The 14,876-nt window shown below is 51.7% G+C and overlaps 1 protein-coding gene across 1 annotated transcript in view; it reads right to left on the bottom strand.

Annotated features, from left to right (window-relative positions):
* PGK1 (phosphoglycerate kinase 1) overlaps positions 1 to 408 on the bottom strand; it is a 52,699-nt gene extending 52,291 nt beyond the window's left edge. The window contains exon 1 of the mRNA XM_075323845.1: positions 277 to 408. Coding sequence (XP_075179960.1) covers positions 277 to 341 — 65 coding nt within the window. The 5' untranslated portion in view covers positions 342 to 408. The remainder of the gene's footprint in view (positions 1 to 276) is intronic.
* Positions 409 to 14,876: the final 14,468 nt, after the last annotated feature.

Here is a 14,876-nt window from a genome sequence, read left to right as displayed (position 1 = left end):
GGGGGGGGGGGCACCCCTGACTGGCTGCGCCCGTGAGTGGGGGGGGGGGGGGGGGGCACCCCTGACTGGCTGCGCCCGTGAGTGGGGGGGGGGGGGGGCACCCCTGACTGGCTGCGCCCGTGGGTGGGGGGGGGGGGGGGGGGGGCCCTTGAATGGCTGCGCCCGTAGGTGTGGGGGGGCCCTTGACAGGCTGCAGCGGTGCGATCAGGGATGGAGGTCACACCCATCAGCAGTGCATACTCCGCTATCGCACAGATATACCGCGCCGCAGCTCACCTCATCACCACCCGCTTCCCCTTCACATCCACCTTCTCCAGGGTGAGCTTGGTAGACAGAGACATGACTGCAGCAGACCGCACAGCTCGCAAATGGCACCGGGAAGAGCACAGCGCAGGTCACCTTAGCGCAGCGAAGGCTCCGCCTCTTCTAATCTCTCATTGGTTCAAGCTGGAGGACGGGCAAACTCAATGCTCTACCATTGGACGATATACTTGTCAGAAGCCAGTGACCACGCCCCCTGTACACTCTAGCTGGGCGGGGTCAAAGGAGAGTGACGGGCGTGGTCAGAGCAGAGTGACGGCCGGGAGTCGGCGTGGGGCGGTGCAGTGGGCGGTCACGTCTGTCACGTCGGATTATTCACAGCAGCACAGAACACGCGAGAAGTGAAACCTGCGGCCATGAGTGGTCACCGTCACAGCAGCTTCTGGTCCCCTAGGAGTCAGAGGTTTCTCTAGCATATAAAGCGCAATAAGAGCCTGTTGGGTGAGGTCCCACCGTCAGGTCCCACAGAGGAGGGGGCTGGAGCCGTCACATCTAACTATAGACTGGGACTGAGTGATAAAAAAAATAGTTACAATATGTAAGAAAAAATAAAACGTTTTGTTAAAACAAAATACAAATAATTGGTATCTCCACGTCCAAAACGCCACAATCTATACAACGATCACGTTATTTATTCCATGCGGTGAAACCATACAAAAAATCATTAAAAAAAACCATAAATGTCGGTTTTTCATCAACCTGTCACAATAAATTGAATAAAAGGCGATCAAAAAGCTATACGTAAAAAAAAAAATGGTGCCAATAAAAACGCCAAACCGTACCGCAAAGAACAAGCCCTAATATGGCTCATTCTGCAAAAAATAGAAAGAAAGTTACAGCTCTCGGAATACGGCGATTCATTATACGCCTGAAAAATCCGAATAAGGGGACAATGAGAACAAGGGACAAGAAGAACACTGCCAGGCGCAGTATCAGAGGGATGCCAAGGAAGCCAATGCTGGCAAATGCTGCCAGGAGCCACAGCAGAGGGACACACTGCAGCAGAAAAGCACACTGCCAGGTGCTGAAGAAGAGGGACACGCTGCAGCGGAAAAGCACACTGCCAGGTGCTGAAGCAGATGGACACTCTGCAGCAGAAAAGCCCACTGCCAGGCATCCCAGCAGAGGGACACGCTGCAGCAGAAAAGCCCACTGCCAGGCATCACAGCAGAGGGACATGATGCAGTGGAAAAGCACACTGCCAGGCATCACAGCACAGGGACACGCTGCAGCGGAAAAGCCCACTGCCAGGTGCTGAAGCAGAGGGACACACTGCAGCGGAAAAGCACACTGCAAGGCATCACAGCAGAGGGACATGCTGCCAGGTTCTGTAGCGGAAGGACACGTTGCCAGGCACAGTAGTGAAGGGGAGTGCTGTTTAGGGGCAGTTAGCAGAGGAAGCGGTTTCGTTGTACATGTAACTGATAGGAGCAATGTGCTGCAGGAGAGGCAGGATTAAACAGGGGAGCCATTTACTATAGGAGGAGGCTGTATATACAGTATAGAGAGGAGTGATGTACTGCAGGATGGGCTGAGAGGAGTGATGTACTGCAGGATGGGCTGAGAGGAGAGATGTACTGCAGGATGGGCTGATAGGAGTGATGCACTGCAGGATGGGCTGAGAGGAGAGATGTACTGCAGGATGGGCTGATAGGAGTGATGCACTGCAGGATGGGCTGAGAGGAGTGATGTACTGCAGGATGGGCTGAGAGGAGTGATGTACTGCAGGATGGGTTGAGAGGAGTGATGTGCTGCAGGATGGGCTGAGAGGAGTGATGTGCTGCAGGATGGGCTGAGAGGAGTGATGTACTGCAAGATGGGTTGAGAGGAGTGATGTACTGCAGGATGGGCTGAGAGAAGTGATGTACTGCAGGATGGGCTGATAGGAGTGATGTACTCCAGGATGGGCTGAGAGGAGTGATGTGCTGCAGAATGGGCTGAGAGGAGTGATGTACTGCAGGATGGGTTGAGAGGAGTGATGTACTGCAGGATGGGTTGAGAGGAGTGATGTACTGCAGGATGGGCTGAGAGAAGTGATGTACTGCAGGATGGGCTGATAGGAGTGATGTACTCCAGGATGGGCTGAGAGGAGTGATGTGCTGCAGAATGGGCTGAGAGGAGTGATGTACTGCAGGATGGGTTGAGGAGTGATGTGCTGCAGGATGGGCTTAGAGGAGTGATGTACTGCAGGATGGGCTGAGAGGAGTGATGTGCTTCAGGATGGGATGAGAGGAGTGATTTACTGCAGGATCGGCTGAGAGGAGTGATGTGCTGCAGGATGGGCTGAGAGGAGTGATGTACTGCAGGATCGGCTGAGAGGTGTGATGTGCTGCAGGATGGGCTGAGAGGAGTGATGTACTGCAGGATGGGCTGAGAGGAGTGATGTTATACAGCAGTCTCTGTATATAATGGGATAAGAAAGTTGATATATTGTGCAAAACATGACAACAGACCCAAAGTCATCAAATGGAAACTTGTTGTGAGACACTACACCCCTGTATCCTGTATTCCAGATAATAAAGTTTATTGGAGCGTGCCTTTTATATATGTACTAGCTGTAGTACCAGGCGTTGCCCAGGATAGTAACTAAGTGTCTTTCAGTCTCTCTCCCACGCTCTCATTTTCCCTCCCTGTCTGTCTGTCTTTCTGATTGTCTGTCTGTCTCTCTGTCTGTCTTGGTCTCTCTGCCTGTCTCTCTCTCTGTCTGTCTCTCTCTCTGTCTGTCTCTCTTTCTGTCTCTCTCTCTGTCTGTTTCTGTCTGTCTCTGTCTGTCTCTCTCTCTCTGTCTCTCTGTCTGTCTATGTCTCTCTGTCTGTTCCTGTCTCCCTGTCTATCGCTCTGTCTGTCTGTCTTTCTGATTGTCTGTCTCTCTCTCTGTCTGTCTCGGTCTCTCTGTCTGTCTGCCTGTCTCTCTCTCTGTCTGTCTCTGTCTGTTTATCTCTGTGTCTCTCTGTCTGTCTCTCTCTCTGTCTCTCTGTCTCTGTCTGTCTCTCTCTCTGTCTGTCTCTCTCTCTGTCTGCCTCTCTGTCTGTTTCTCTGTCTGTCTCTGTCTCTCTGTCTGTGCCTGTCTCTCTGTCTATTGCTCTGTCTGCCTGTCTCTGTCTGTCTTTCCCTGTCGTTTTCTCTCTGTCTCTATCCGTCTTTTCACCAATATCATATCACTTCACACATAAGCGTCTTATCCTAACAAGTCCTTCGTTCCCTATAGCAACCAATCACAGCTGCTATTAATGACCTGTAGCTCCCAGCTCCATTGACTTTAATGTAAGCAAAAACAACCAATGAATGGCCAAAATCATATAGTAGCTAACTCTAGACACAGAACAAACTCCTACAAGAAAAATACAGGAAATAGCCGGGAGTAGAGACAAATAACATCTTTATTGGAACATAATATTAAAAAACAGACAAAGGGGATAAGCCGAGAACATTTCATCCATAAGCATCCTATTAAAACACGTGTGTACTGCAAATTAATATTTTCAAGAGAAGTATATTCAGTAATTGACCACTAGAGGTCCTCAGTGCAAAAGAAATATTAAAATAAAGGTGAATATTGCACATCCTCAGAGAAAATTGTTATTATGTATTGCACTCTCCACATATAAATTTATTTAAATATTGCACAATCTCAGAAAAAAATGTAACACTCTCAAAATGCTGCATCTAAAGAATATCAAAGAGTGGACCAAGAAAAAAAGGGATATAAGAGACCTCAAAGATAGAAAATACATACAGTACATGGATAAAAAAATATTGCACTTGCCCATCTGTGCAAAATAGGATATAAGAAAGAGGGAGAGACAATATATGAGTGTTAAGAAAATATATGACCAAAATTGGTATAGATAAATATAGCACAAATTTTATTGCATAGGCCCATATATAAGAGAACAGCAGCTAGAGGGGCATAGTTATTGCACTGACCCAAATTTCTGAAGTAGCAGCAAAGGAGGTAATGCTAAATGCAATGACCTAAAGCAGTATAATAGCAGCAAAGGAGGCAAGGAGGTACATGAAGGTACATGAGCAGCCATAAAGACTAGTGTCAGGCTGTGAGAACAACATGCCAGGAGCAATGGAAGAGGACAAATACCCTGACGCACGTTTCACTGGGGGCTTCTTCGTGAGGGTGGATGTGGGGTGTGTGCAATTTTGGTCATATATTTTCTTAACACTCATACATTGTCTCTCCCTCTTTCTTATATCCTATTTTACACAGATGGGCAAGTGCAATATTTTTTTATCCATGTACTGTATGTATTTTCTATCTTTGAGATCGCTTATATCCCTTTTTTTCTTGGGCCACTCTTTGATATTCTTTAGCTGCAGCATTTTAAAAGCGTTAACATTTTTTCTGAGATGGTGCAATATTTAAAGGGGTTGTCCGACATAACAAAAATGTTTGAGTTTAAGCTAATCAGTGCTGTATTGTCATATTAATCACCCCTACATTGTTATTTTTTGTTTTCTAACTTTTGTTCCTCTTGAATTATACCTTTATTCTGTGCAGCTTCTTGTTTACATTCAGCTCCAGCAAACATGACCACTTCCTGTGCAAAACCTCCCAGTCACAGCTGGCACCGCCCGGCCTCACTGTCCAGCCCCACCCCAGTGTCCAGCCCCACCCCAGTGTCCAGCCGCACCCTCTGTCCGCCCCCTGCACACACATTCCCTGTCAGTATATTCTGCCCCAGCACTGACCTCTCATCACTACACGGCAGGACACTACACGGCAGATCACCACAGGGCAGGACACTGCAGGGCAGCACATTACAGGACACTACAGGGCAGCACATTACAGGGCAGGACACTGCAGGGCAGCGCACTACAGGACACTACAGGACAGGACACTACAGGGCAGCACATTACAGGACACTACAGGACAGGACACTACAGGGCAGCACATTACAGGACACTACAGGACAGGACACTACAGGGCAGCACATTACAGGACACTACAGGACAGGACACTACAGGGCAGCACATTACAGGACAGGACACTACAGGGCAGCACATTACAGGACAGGACACTACAGGGCAGCACATTACAGGACACTACAGGACAGGACACTACAGGGCAGCACATTACAGGACACTACAGGACAGGACACTACAGGGCAGCACATTACAGGACACTACAGGACAGATCACTACAGGGCAGGACACTGCAGGGCAGCACATTACAGGACACTACAGGACAGGACACTACAGGGCAGCACATTACAGGACAGGACACTACAGGGCAGCACATTACAGGACACTACAGGACAGGACACTACAGGGCAGCACATTACAGGACACTACAGGACACTACAGGACAGGACACTACAGGGCAGCACATTACAGGACACTACAGGACAGGACACTACAGGGCAGCACATTACAGGACACTACAGGACAGATCACTACAGGGCAGCACATTACAGGACACTACAGGACAGATCACTACAGGGCAGCACATTACAGGATACTACAGGACAGGACACTACAGGGCAGCACATTACAGGACACTACAGGACAGGACACTACAGGGCAGCACATTACAGGACACTACAGGACAGGACACTACATTGCAGCACATTACAGGACACTACAGGACAGGACACTACAGGGCAGCACATTACAGGACACTACCGGACAGGACACTACAGGGCAGCACATTACAGGACACTACAGGACAGGACAGGACACTACAGGGCAGAACACTACACGGCAGATCACTACAGGACACTACAGGGCAGATCACTACAGGGCAGGACACTGCAGGGCAGCACATTACAGGACACTACAGGACAGGACACTACAGGGCAGCACATTACAGGACAGGACACTACAGGGCAGCACATTACAGGACACTACAGGACAGGACACTACAGGGCAGCACATTACAGGATACTACAGGACAGATCACTACAGGGCAGCACATTACAGGACACTACAGGACAGATCACTACAGGGCAGCACATTACAGGATACTACAGGACAGGACACTACAGGGCAGCACATTACAGGACACTACAGGACAGGACACTACAGGGCAGCACATTACAGGACACTACAGGACAGGACATTACAGGGCAGCACATTACAGGACAGGACACTACAGGGCAGCACATTACAGGACAGGACACTACAGGGCAGCACAGTACAGGACACTACAGGACAGGACACTACAGGGCAGCACATTACAGGACACTACAGGACAGGACACTACAGGGCAGCACATTACAGGACACTACAGGACAGGACACTACAGGGCAGCACATTACAGGACACTACAGGACACTACAGGACAGGACACTACAGGGCAGCACATTACAGGACAGGACACTACAGGGCAGCACATTACAGGACACTACAGGACAGATCACTACAGGGCAGCACATTACAGGACACTACAGGACAGATCACTACAGGGCAGCACATTACAGGATACTACAGGACAGGACACTACAGGGCAGCACATTACAGGACACTACAGGACAGGACACTACAGGGCAGCACATTACAGGACACTACAGGACAGGACACTACATTGCAGCACATTACAGGACACTACAGGACAGGACACTACAGGGCAGCACATTACAGTACACTACCGGACAGGACACTACAGGGCAGCACATTACAGGACACTACAGGACAGGACACTACAGGGCAGCACACTACACGGCAGATCACTACAGGACACTACAGGGCAGATCACTACAGGGCAGGACACTGCAGGGCAGCACATTACAGGACACTACAGGACAGGACACTACAGGGCAGCACATTACAGGACAGGACACTACAGGGCAGCACATTACAGGACACTACAGGACAGGACACTACAGGGCAGCACATTACAGAATACTACAGGACAGATCACTACAGGGCAGCACATTACAGGACACTACAGGACAGATCACTACAGGGCAGCACATTACAGGATACTACAGGACAGGACACTACAGGGCAGCACATTACAGGACACTACAGGACAGGACACTACAGGGCAGCACATTACAGGACACTACAGGACAGGACACTACATTGCAGCACATTACAGGACACTACAGGACAGGACACTACAGGGCAGCACATTACAGGACACTACCGGACAGGACACTACAGGGCAGCACATTACAGGACACTACAGGACAGGACACTACAGGGCAGCACACTACACGGCAGATCACTACAGGACACTACAGGGCAGATCACTACAGGGCAGGACACTGCAGGGCAGCACATTACAGGACACTACAGGACAGGACACTACAGGGCAGCACATTACAGGACAGGACACTACAGGGCAGCACATTACAGGACACTACAGGACAGGACACTACAGGGCAGCACATTACAGGATACTACAGGACAGATCACTACAGGGCAGCACATTACAGGACACTACAGGACAGATCACTACAGGGCAGCACATTACAGGACACTAGAGGACAGATCACTACAGGGCAGCACATTACAGGATACTACAGGACAGGACACTACAGGGCAGCACATTACAGGACACTACAGGACAGGACACTACAGGGCAGCACATTACAGGACACTACAGGACAGGACATTACAGGGCAGCACATTACAGGACAGGACACTACAGGGCAGCACATTACAGGACAGGACACTACAGGGCAGCACAGTACAGGACACTACAGGACAGGACACTACAGGGCAGCACATTACAGGACACTACAGGACAGGACACTGCAGGGCAGCACATTACAGGACACTACAGGACACTACAGGACAGGACACTACAGGGCAGCACATTACAGGACACTACAGGACACTACAGGACAGGACACTACAGGGCAGCACATTACAGGACAGGACACTACAGGGCAGCACATTACAGGACACTACAGGACAGATCACTACAGGGCAGCACATTACAGGACACTACAGGACAGATCACTACAGGGCAGCACATTACAGGATACTACAGGACAGGACACTACAGGGCAGCACATTACAGGACACTACAGGACAGGACACTACAGGGCAGCACATTACAGGACACTACAGGACAGGACACTACATTGCAGCACATTACAGGACACTACAGGACAGGACACTACAGGGCAGCACATTACAGGACACTACCGGACAGGACACTACAGGGCAGCACATTACAGGACACTACAGGACAGGACACTACAGGGCAGCACACTACACGGCAGATCACTACAGGACACTACACGGCAGATCACTACAGGGCAGGACACTGCAGGGCAGCACATTACAGGACACTACAGGACAGGACACTACAGGGCAGCACATTACAGGACAGGACACTACAGGGCAGCACATTACAGGACACTACAGGACAGGACACTACAGGGCAGCACATTACAGGATACTACAGGACAGATCACTACAGGGCAGCACATTACAGGACACTACAGGACAGATCACTACAGGGCAGCACATTACAGGATACTACAGGACAGGACACTACAGGGCAGCACATTACAGGACACTACAGGACAGGACACTACAGGGCAGCACATTACAGGACACTACAGGACAGGACATTACAGGGCAGCACATTACAGGACAGGACACTACAGGGCAGCACATTACAGGACAGGACACTACAGGGCAGCACAGTACAGGACACTACAGGACAGGACACTACAGGGCAGCACATTACAGGGCAGGACACTGCAGGGCAGCGCACTACAGGACACTACAGGACAGGACACTACAGGGCAGCACATTACAGGGCAGGACACTGCAGGGCAGCGCACTACAGGACACTACAGGACAGGACACTACAGGGCAGCACACTACACGGCAGATCACTACAGGACACTACAGGGCAGGACACTACAGGGCACTACAGGGCAAGACACTACAGGGCAGCGCACTACAGGGCAGCACACTACACGGCAGGGCACTACAGGGCAGGGCACTACAGGGCAGCGCACTACACTACAGCATTGCAAATAACAGCCCCACATCGGGCTCTGCACCCCACACCACATCGGGCTCTGCACCCCACACCACATCAGGCTCTGCACCGCATACACACACATCGGGCTGTGCACCGCATACACACACATCGGGCTGTGCACCGCATACACACACATCGGGCTGTGCACCGCATACACAAACATACATACACACACACACACATCGGGCTGTGCACCACACACACACACACACACACACACACACACACACACACACACCACCCCATAGGGAGTACATACTCACCTGTCCTCGGTCCCCGCCGCTCCTGCACGTACGCGCGCTGTCTGTGCTCTAGACATATCAGCACAGTGGTGACGTCACTGCTGTGCTGAAGAGAGCTCAGACAGCGTGCAAGATGAGAAGCAGCACTGCGCTGCTTCTCATCAGCACTTTCAAATGTACTGGCATCGGTGATCTGTGATGCCGGTATATTTGAATGTGTGATCCTGAGCAGGGGGGCCGGTGCTGGAGCTGACACCATGGCAGCCGCCGCCAGGCCCTGCCGCCAGGTCACGGACCCCCACAGCAGTGCAGGGGGAGGTGCGGGGGAATGTGTTGGAGGGTGCAGGGAAGGGGGCGGGGCTCATCGCACTGTAGCCGCCCAGCAGGGAGGCGACATGCTGTTTCCAGATTTGCATGTTAACATGGCCCTGCCCATGTAGACATGAAATGACCGGAAGCAGCAAAATCGCGGCAGGAGCGGTCACATGACCGCTCTGAGCCGGGGAAGAGGGGCTAACAGCAGGGCAGGTAAGTGGTCTCTATCTACTTACCTGCCCCAATGTAGCCCAATAGGGAAATAATAAAAAAAAAGCAAATTAAGCCGGATAACCCCTTTAAATAAATTTATATTTGGAGAGTGCAATACATAATATCAATTTTCTCTGACAATGTGCAATATTCACCTTTATTTGAATGTTTCTTCTACACTGAGGACCTCTAGTGGTCAATTACTGAATATACTTCTCTTGAAAATATTCTATTGCGGTACATATGTGTTTTTATAGGATGCTTATGGATGAAATGTTCTCGGCTTATCCCCTTTGTCTGTTTTTTTAATATTATGTTCCAATAAAGATGTTATTTGTATTTATTCAGGGCTATTTGCTCTATTTTTCTTGTAGGATTTTGTTTAATGTAAGCAGGTTTTTTGGTGAATAACTGTAAAGCACGGGGTTAAATCTTCCCCTCAAAACATAGTCTATGACGTTCCCTGAGTCAAATGAGGCGTCTGTGCAAAATTTTGTGATTGTAAATGCGACAGTGCGGATTCCTTTAGCGGACATACACACACACATACACACATACACACACACACACACGCATACACACGCATACATACACATACATACACTCAGCTTTATATTATTAGACTAGCTGTAGTACCCGGCGCTGCCCGGGATAGCAACTAAGTGTTTCTTTGTCTCCCTTGCTGTCTGTCTCCCTGTCTGTCTGTCTCCCTCTCTGTCTGTATCGCTGTCTGTCTGTATCTCTCTATGACTCTCTGACTCTGTCTGTCTCTCTGTCTCTGTCTGTTTCTCTTCCTGTCTGCTTGTCTCTCTCTTTCTCTGTCTGTCTCTCTCCCTGTCTGCCTCTCTCTCTGTCTCTCTCTGTTTTGCTCTTTCTCTATCGGTTTCTCTCTGTCTCTCTCTATATCCGTCTCTCTCTCTCTCCCTGTCTGCCTCTCTCTGTTTCTCTCTTTTTCTGTCTCTCTGTTTCTCTCTCTGTCTTTCTATCTGTCTGTCTCTCTCTATATCTGTCATGTTAAAACTCAGGTCCCTTATACCACCCCCCACTAGCACAGATCACCATGACAACCCTATCTGATAGGCCTGAGAGTTTTGGTATTTACAACCAGGGGTATGAAGCAGCTTGGGGCAAATCTGTGCACACAAAAACATTTGTTTGTTCTTTTAAGCAGAAAAGCTATAAACCCAGTCTTTAGGTGCCACGTTAATGCTACAAAAATGAAAAGCATATTGTCAGAATCCCAGTGAAGTGCTGAATGCGGAGCACCGTTTGGCTTTGCTCGGTGATCGCTGGTATCTCGACAAATGGGTATGGGCCAATAAAATCATGCGAGATGTGTTGTGTTTGGTATCTATGTGAATGAAATATCAAGATCTAAAATATGATGCTAATATCTCTCACCTGTGTGACCCAGGGGCAACAGTATGCGAAAAACTAGAATTACCAACTTTTCCGAACCCCTCGGCACAACCAACAAGGTATCGTAAAATGAGGTCACAGATGGGAGGGTGAAGTTAGGTCATAAAAGTCAGAAGCCCATTTTTAGCCTTGGTCAGTACTGGAGGGCAAACCTAAGTGGTGGTGCTGCCCGTTTTTTATGCCTGGAGACCCTCCCTCCATAAATTCAGATATCACATCTATGGCACGAGTTTAGTAAGTTTCAAGTGCCCGGCTGGAACCTCCACTCCTCCCCAGGGGGTAGGTGGAGGCCGGCATGACGTGGCTAGGGGGGATAGTGTGAAGAGGGAGAGGGGTGGGGGTTTAGGGACCGTTAGGCTAGGAGCGGGAAAAGGAGGCATTGCTGCGGCTGCAGCTGAAGTGGTTGTCCGCCTGCTCCATTAACGGACACTGCTGTCTATATAAAAAAAAACAAAAAACAACCCCGTTCTCCTACCTGCTATGGACGGTCTGTTGGAGGAGCTGCGGGGGGCGGCCCGGCGCCATCCCTCCAGCTGGTTGGAGGAGCAGCTGCGGGCGGTGCTGGCCGGTGGCGTGGTGTCGGGTGCGTCTGCCCCGGCTAGGCCACAGGCGTGGCCCGCTCGTTGCGGTCGGCGGGGGCTCCGGGGCCGGCCGCGGCGGTCTCTCCTGTAACTAGGGGGCGGCCATGCCGCAGGTCCAGGCCTCCGGAGCGTCTCTCTCCCGGCGGTTCCAGGCGGGCCACGGGGCAGGCGCGGCCTGCTCGCAGGCCACGGTTAGAGCCAGGGCGGTCCGCTGCAGCGCCTGCGGGGCCTCAGCGGCAGCGGGGAAGCCCCATTAGGGACCCTCCGGCGGTGGGGGAGGTGTCCAGCCTTGGGATCCCCCTCCGCGCCGGGAGGAATTCACGTCCGCGGCTGAGGTCAGCGGTGGTTAGTAGGCCTCGGCCCGATAGGGGGGAGGGGCCTGCTGCTACCTGGCGTCAAGAGGACCTGGAGGATGTGGCGGGCCGCACTGGCGATGTTCCGGTCGGGCGGCCTGGCTGGACGGCACGGGAAACGCAGGACGGACGGCGGGATCCCTGGCAGGAGGTCGGCAGGCCAGGGCGGGACTGCTCTGGGTCTCAGCAGCAGCCTGGTGGTCGGGATCCAGGAGCGTCGGTGCGTGGACCACCTGGATTGGGCTCGGGACCGACCGATCCGAGGTTACCTTCGCCGATCGGACCAGTGGAGGACTTCAGACAGGAGAGGGACGCGGCGCCAGTGACGGCTGGACGGCAGGATTCTGGATTGACGGCTGGCGGGATCACAGCTCCTGCGCAGCTTGGTGAGTACAGCTCTGTGTCTTGTTTGTCTCCTTTGGCTAATGATGTGTCAAGTAGCGCAGTGGGTCTGGCTGGGGCTGGGATGGCTCAGGGGCAGGCGGCTCCACCGGGGTCACTAGGGGTTGGGGAGGTTTTGTCGGAAGTCAGGCAGTTGTTGGCGCGGCTGGAGGGGAGCGGGAGTGTCGGAAGTTGTGCTTCAGCGTGGGTGGGATCGGGGGTCCCGAGTGTGGGCAGGCGGCGGCGAGTGCGGCGGAGGTACGGCGGGGGTCCGAGCCAGTGTCGGTTTCTGTGCAGACGGAAAAAGACAAGGATCGGATTAATTTGGATGATAAGGCGAGGGGGGAGGTTTACGTGTGTTTTGAGGGGCCGCTGGGCTCGCATTTAAAGAAGGAAGTTAGGGAGAAAATTTGGAGGGATGATTATGTTGAAATCTTCTCTTTGTTGCCGTTAGAGAAATTTAATTTGGACAAGCCCAAGAAAGACGACAACAAAAAAGAGGATGATGAGAAGCGGCGGTGGCGGTTGATCCCTCAGACGTTTACAAACTGGCTGCAAGCGTTTGCAATTTTAGCCAGTGTAATAGGGGAAAAGGCGCCGGACAACTGTTCGCACCTTTTCTGCTATTTGGATTCTATAGGGGAAGCTTATAGGGTGTATGGGTGGCAGACCTGATTGCGGTACGACGAACAGTTTCGTCAGCGGAAAGCCATTCGGCCATCCATAAGATGGGACCAGAAGGATATTGGGCTCTGGTTGCGGGTCATGGCACCGACTCGGTATGGGCAATCCTTTCCAGGGACGGCCGGGGCTTCCGGCCAGGCTGGGGGGCGGTACGGCCAGCAGGCCGGTGGGGGAGCCGGAGGTCAGCCGGGATCGCAGAAATCAGGGCTTTGCTGGCTCTTCAATGAGGGCCAGTGCAAGTTTGGGGAGCAGTGTACAGTGTAAGTTTAAACACCACTGCTCACACTGTAGCGGCACCAATCACGGGGCGTCGAAGTGTTTCCGACGTAGCAGGGTCAGAGGGGGGCCTGGTAATTCAAAAGGGGGAGACTCCAGTGAAGCTTCGAGAGATGCTCCCTTACCTAAATAGGTTTCCTAGGAGGGAGGAGGCAGAGTTGCTAGCGAGGGGTTTTCAATTCGGTTTTTGCATTCCTTCGGGAGCAGGTCCGGGGCAGGGGCATTTTAAGAATTTACAGTCGGCAAGCCAGCATCCGGAGGTGGTACGGGAGAAGTTGGAAAAGGAGGTGTCTTTGGGGCGTATGGCGGGGCCGTTTCGGTCCCCGCCTTTTCCGGATCTGGTGGTTTCACCGTTGGGGGTGGTGCCAAAGAAGGAGGCGAATAAGTTTCGGCTGATTCACCACTTATCTTACCCGCGGGGGGGGGGGGATCGGTGAATGATGGTATAGATCCTGAGCTATGCTCGGTGGTGTATACGTCGTTTGACAAAGCGGCGGCCTGGGTGCGGCGGTGTGGACGGGGGGCTCTGATGGCTAAGACGGATATTGAATCCGCATTTCGGTTGTTGCCGGTTCATCCGGACAGTGTACGCTTGCTCGGCTGTTTTTGGGAAGGGAATTATTTTGTTGACAGATGCCTGCCCATGGGATGCTCGTTGTCCTGTTCATTGTTTGAGGCATTTAGTTCTTTTTTGGAGTGGGTGGTTAGGGATGTTTCGGGTTTGCAGTCTGTTATTCACTATTTAGACGATTTTTTCTGTGTTGGTCCAGGGAATGCGGGGGTTTGCCAGAGTTTGCTTGCAACGATCGAGTGGGTAGCTCAGCGTTTTGGAGTCCTGTTTGCGCCGGGGAAGACAGAGGGTCCGGGGACATGTATTTCTTTTCTTGGGATTGTTATTGACTCGGACAAGTGGGAGTTTTGGTTACCGGCGGATAAGGTGGTCGTTCTCAGGGAGCAGGTAGCGAGGGCGCTGAGGGTCAAAAAGCTTTCCCTGAGGGAGGTGCAATCGTTGCTGGGCAGACTCAATTTTGTGTGTCTGGTGATGCCGATGGGGCGGATTTTTTCACGGCGGCTTGCGATGGCCATTGCGGGGGTGCTAGCGCCTCACCGTTTTGTGCGTCTGTCA

This window comes from Anomaloglossus baeobatrachus, chromosome 9 (genome assembly GCF_048569485.1).
Source record: "Anomaloglossus baeobatrachus isolate aAnoBae1 chromosome 9, aAnoBae1.hap1, whole genome shotgun sequence".
NCBI classification, from domain to species: Eukaryota; Metazoa; Chordata; class Amphibia; order Anura; family Aromobatidae; genus Anomaloglossus; species Anomaloglossus baeobatrachus.
The sequence above is the reverse complement of the archived record's forward strand: the minus strand, read 5'-3'. Positions and strand labels throughout refer to the sequence as shown.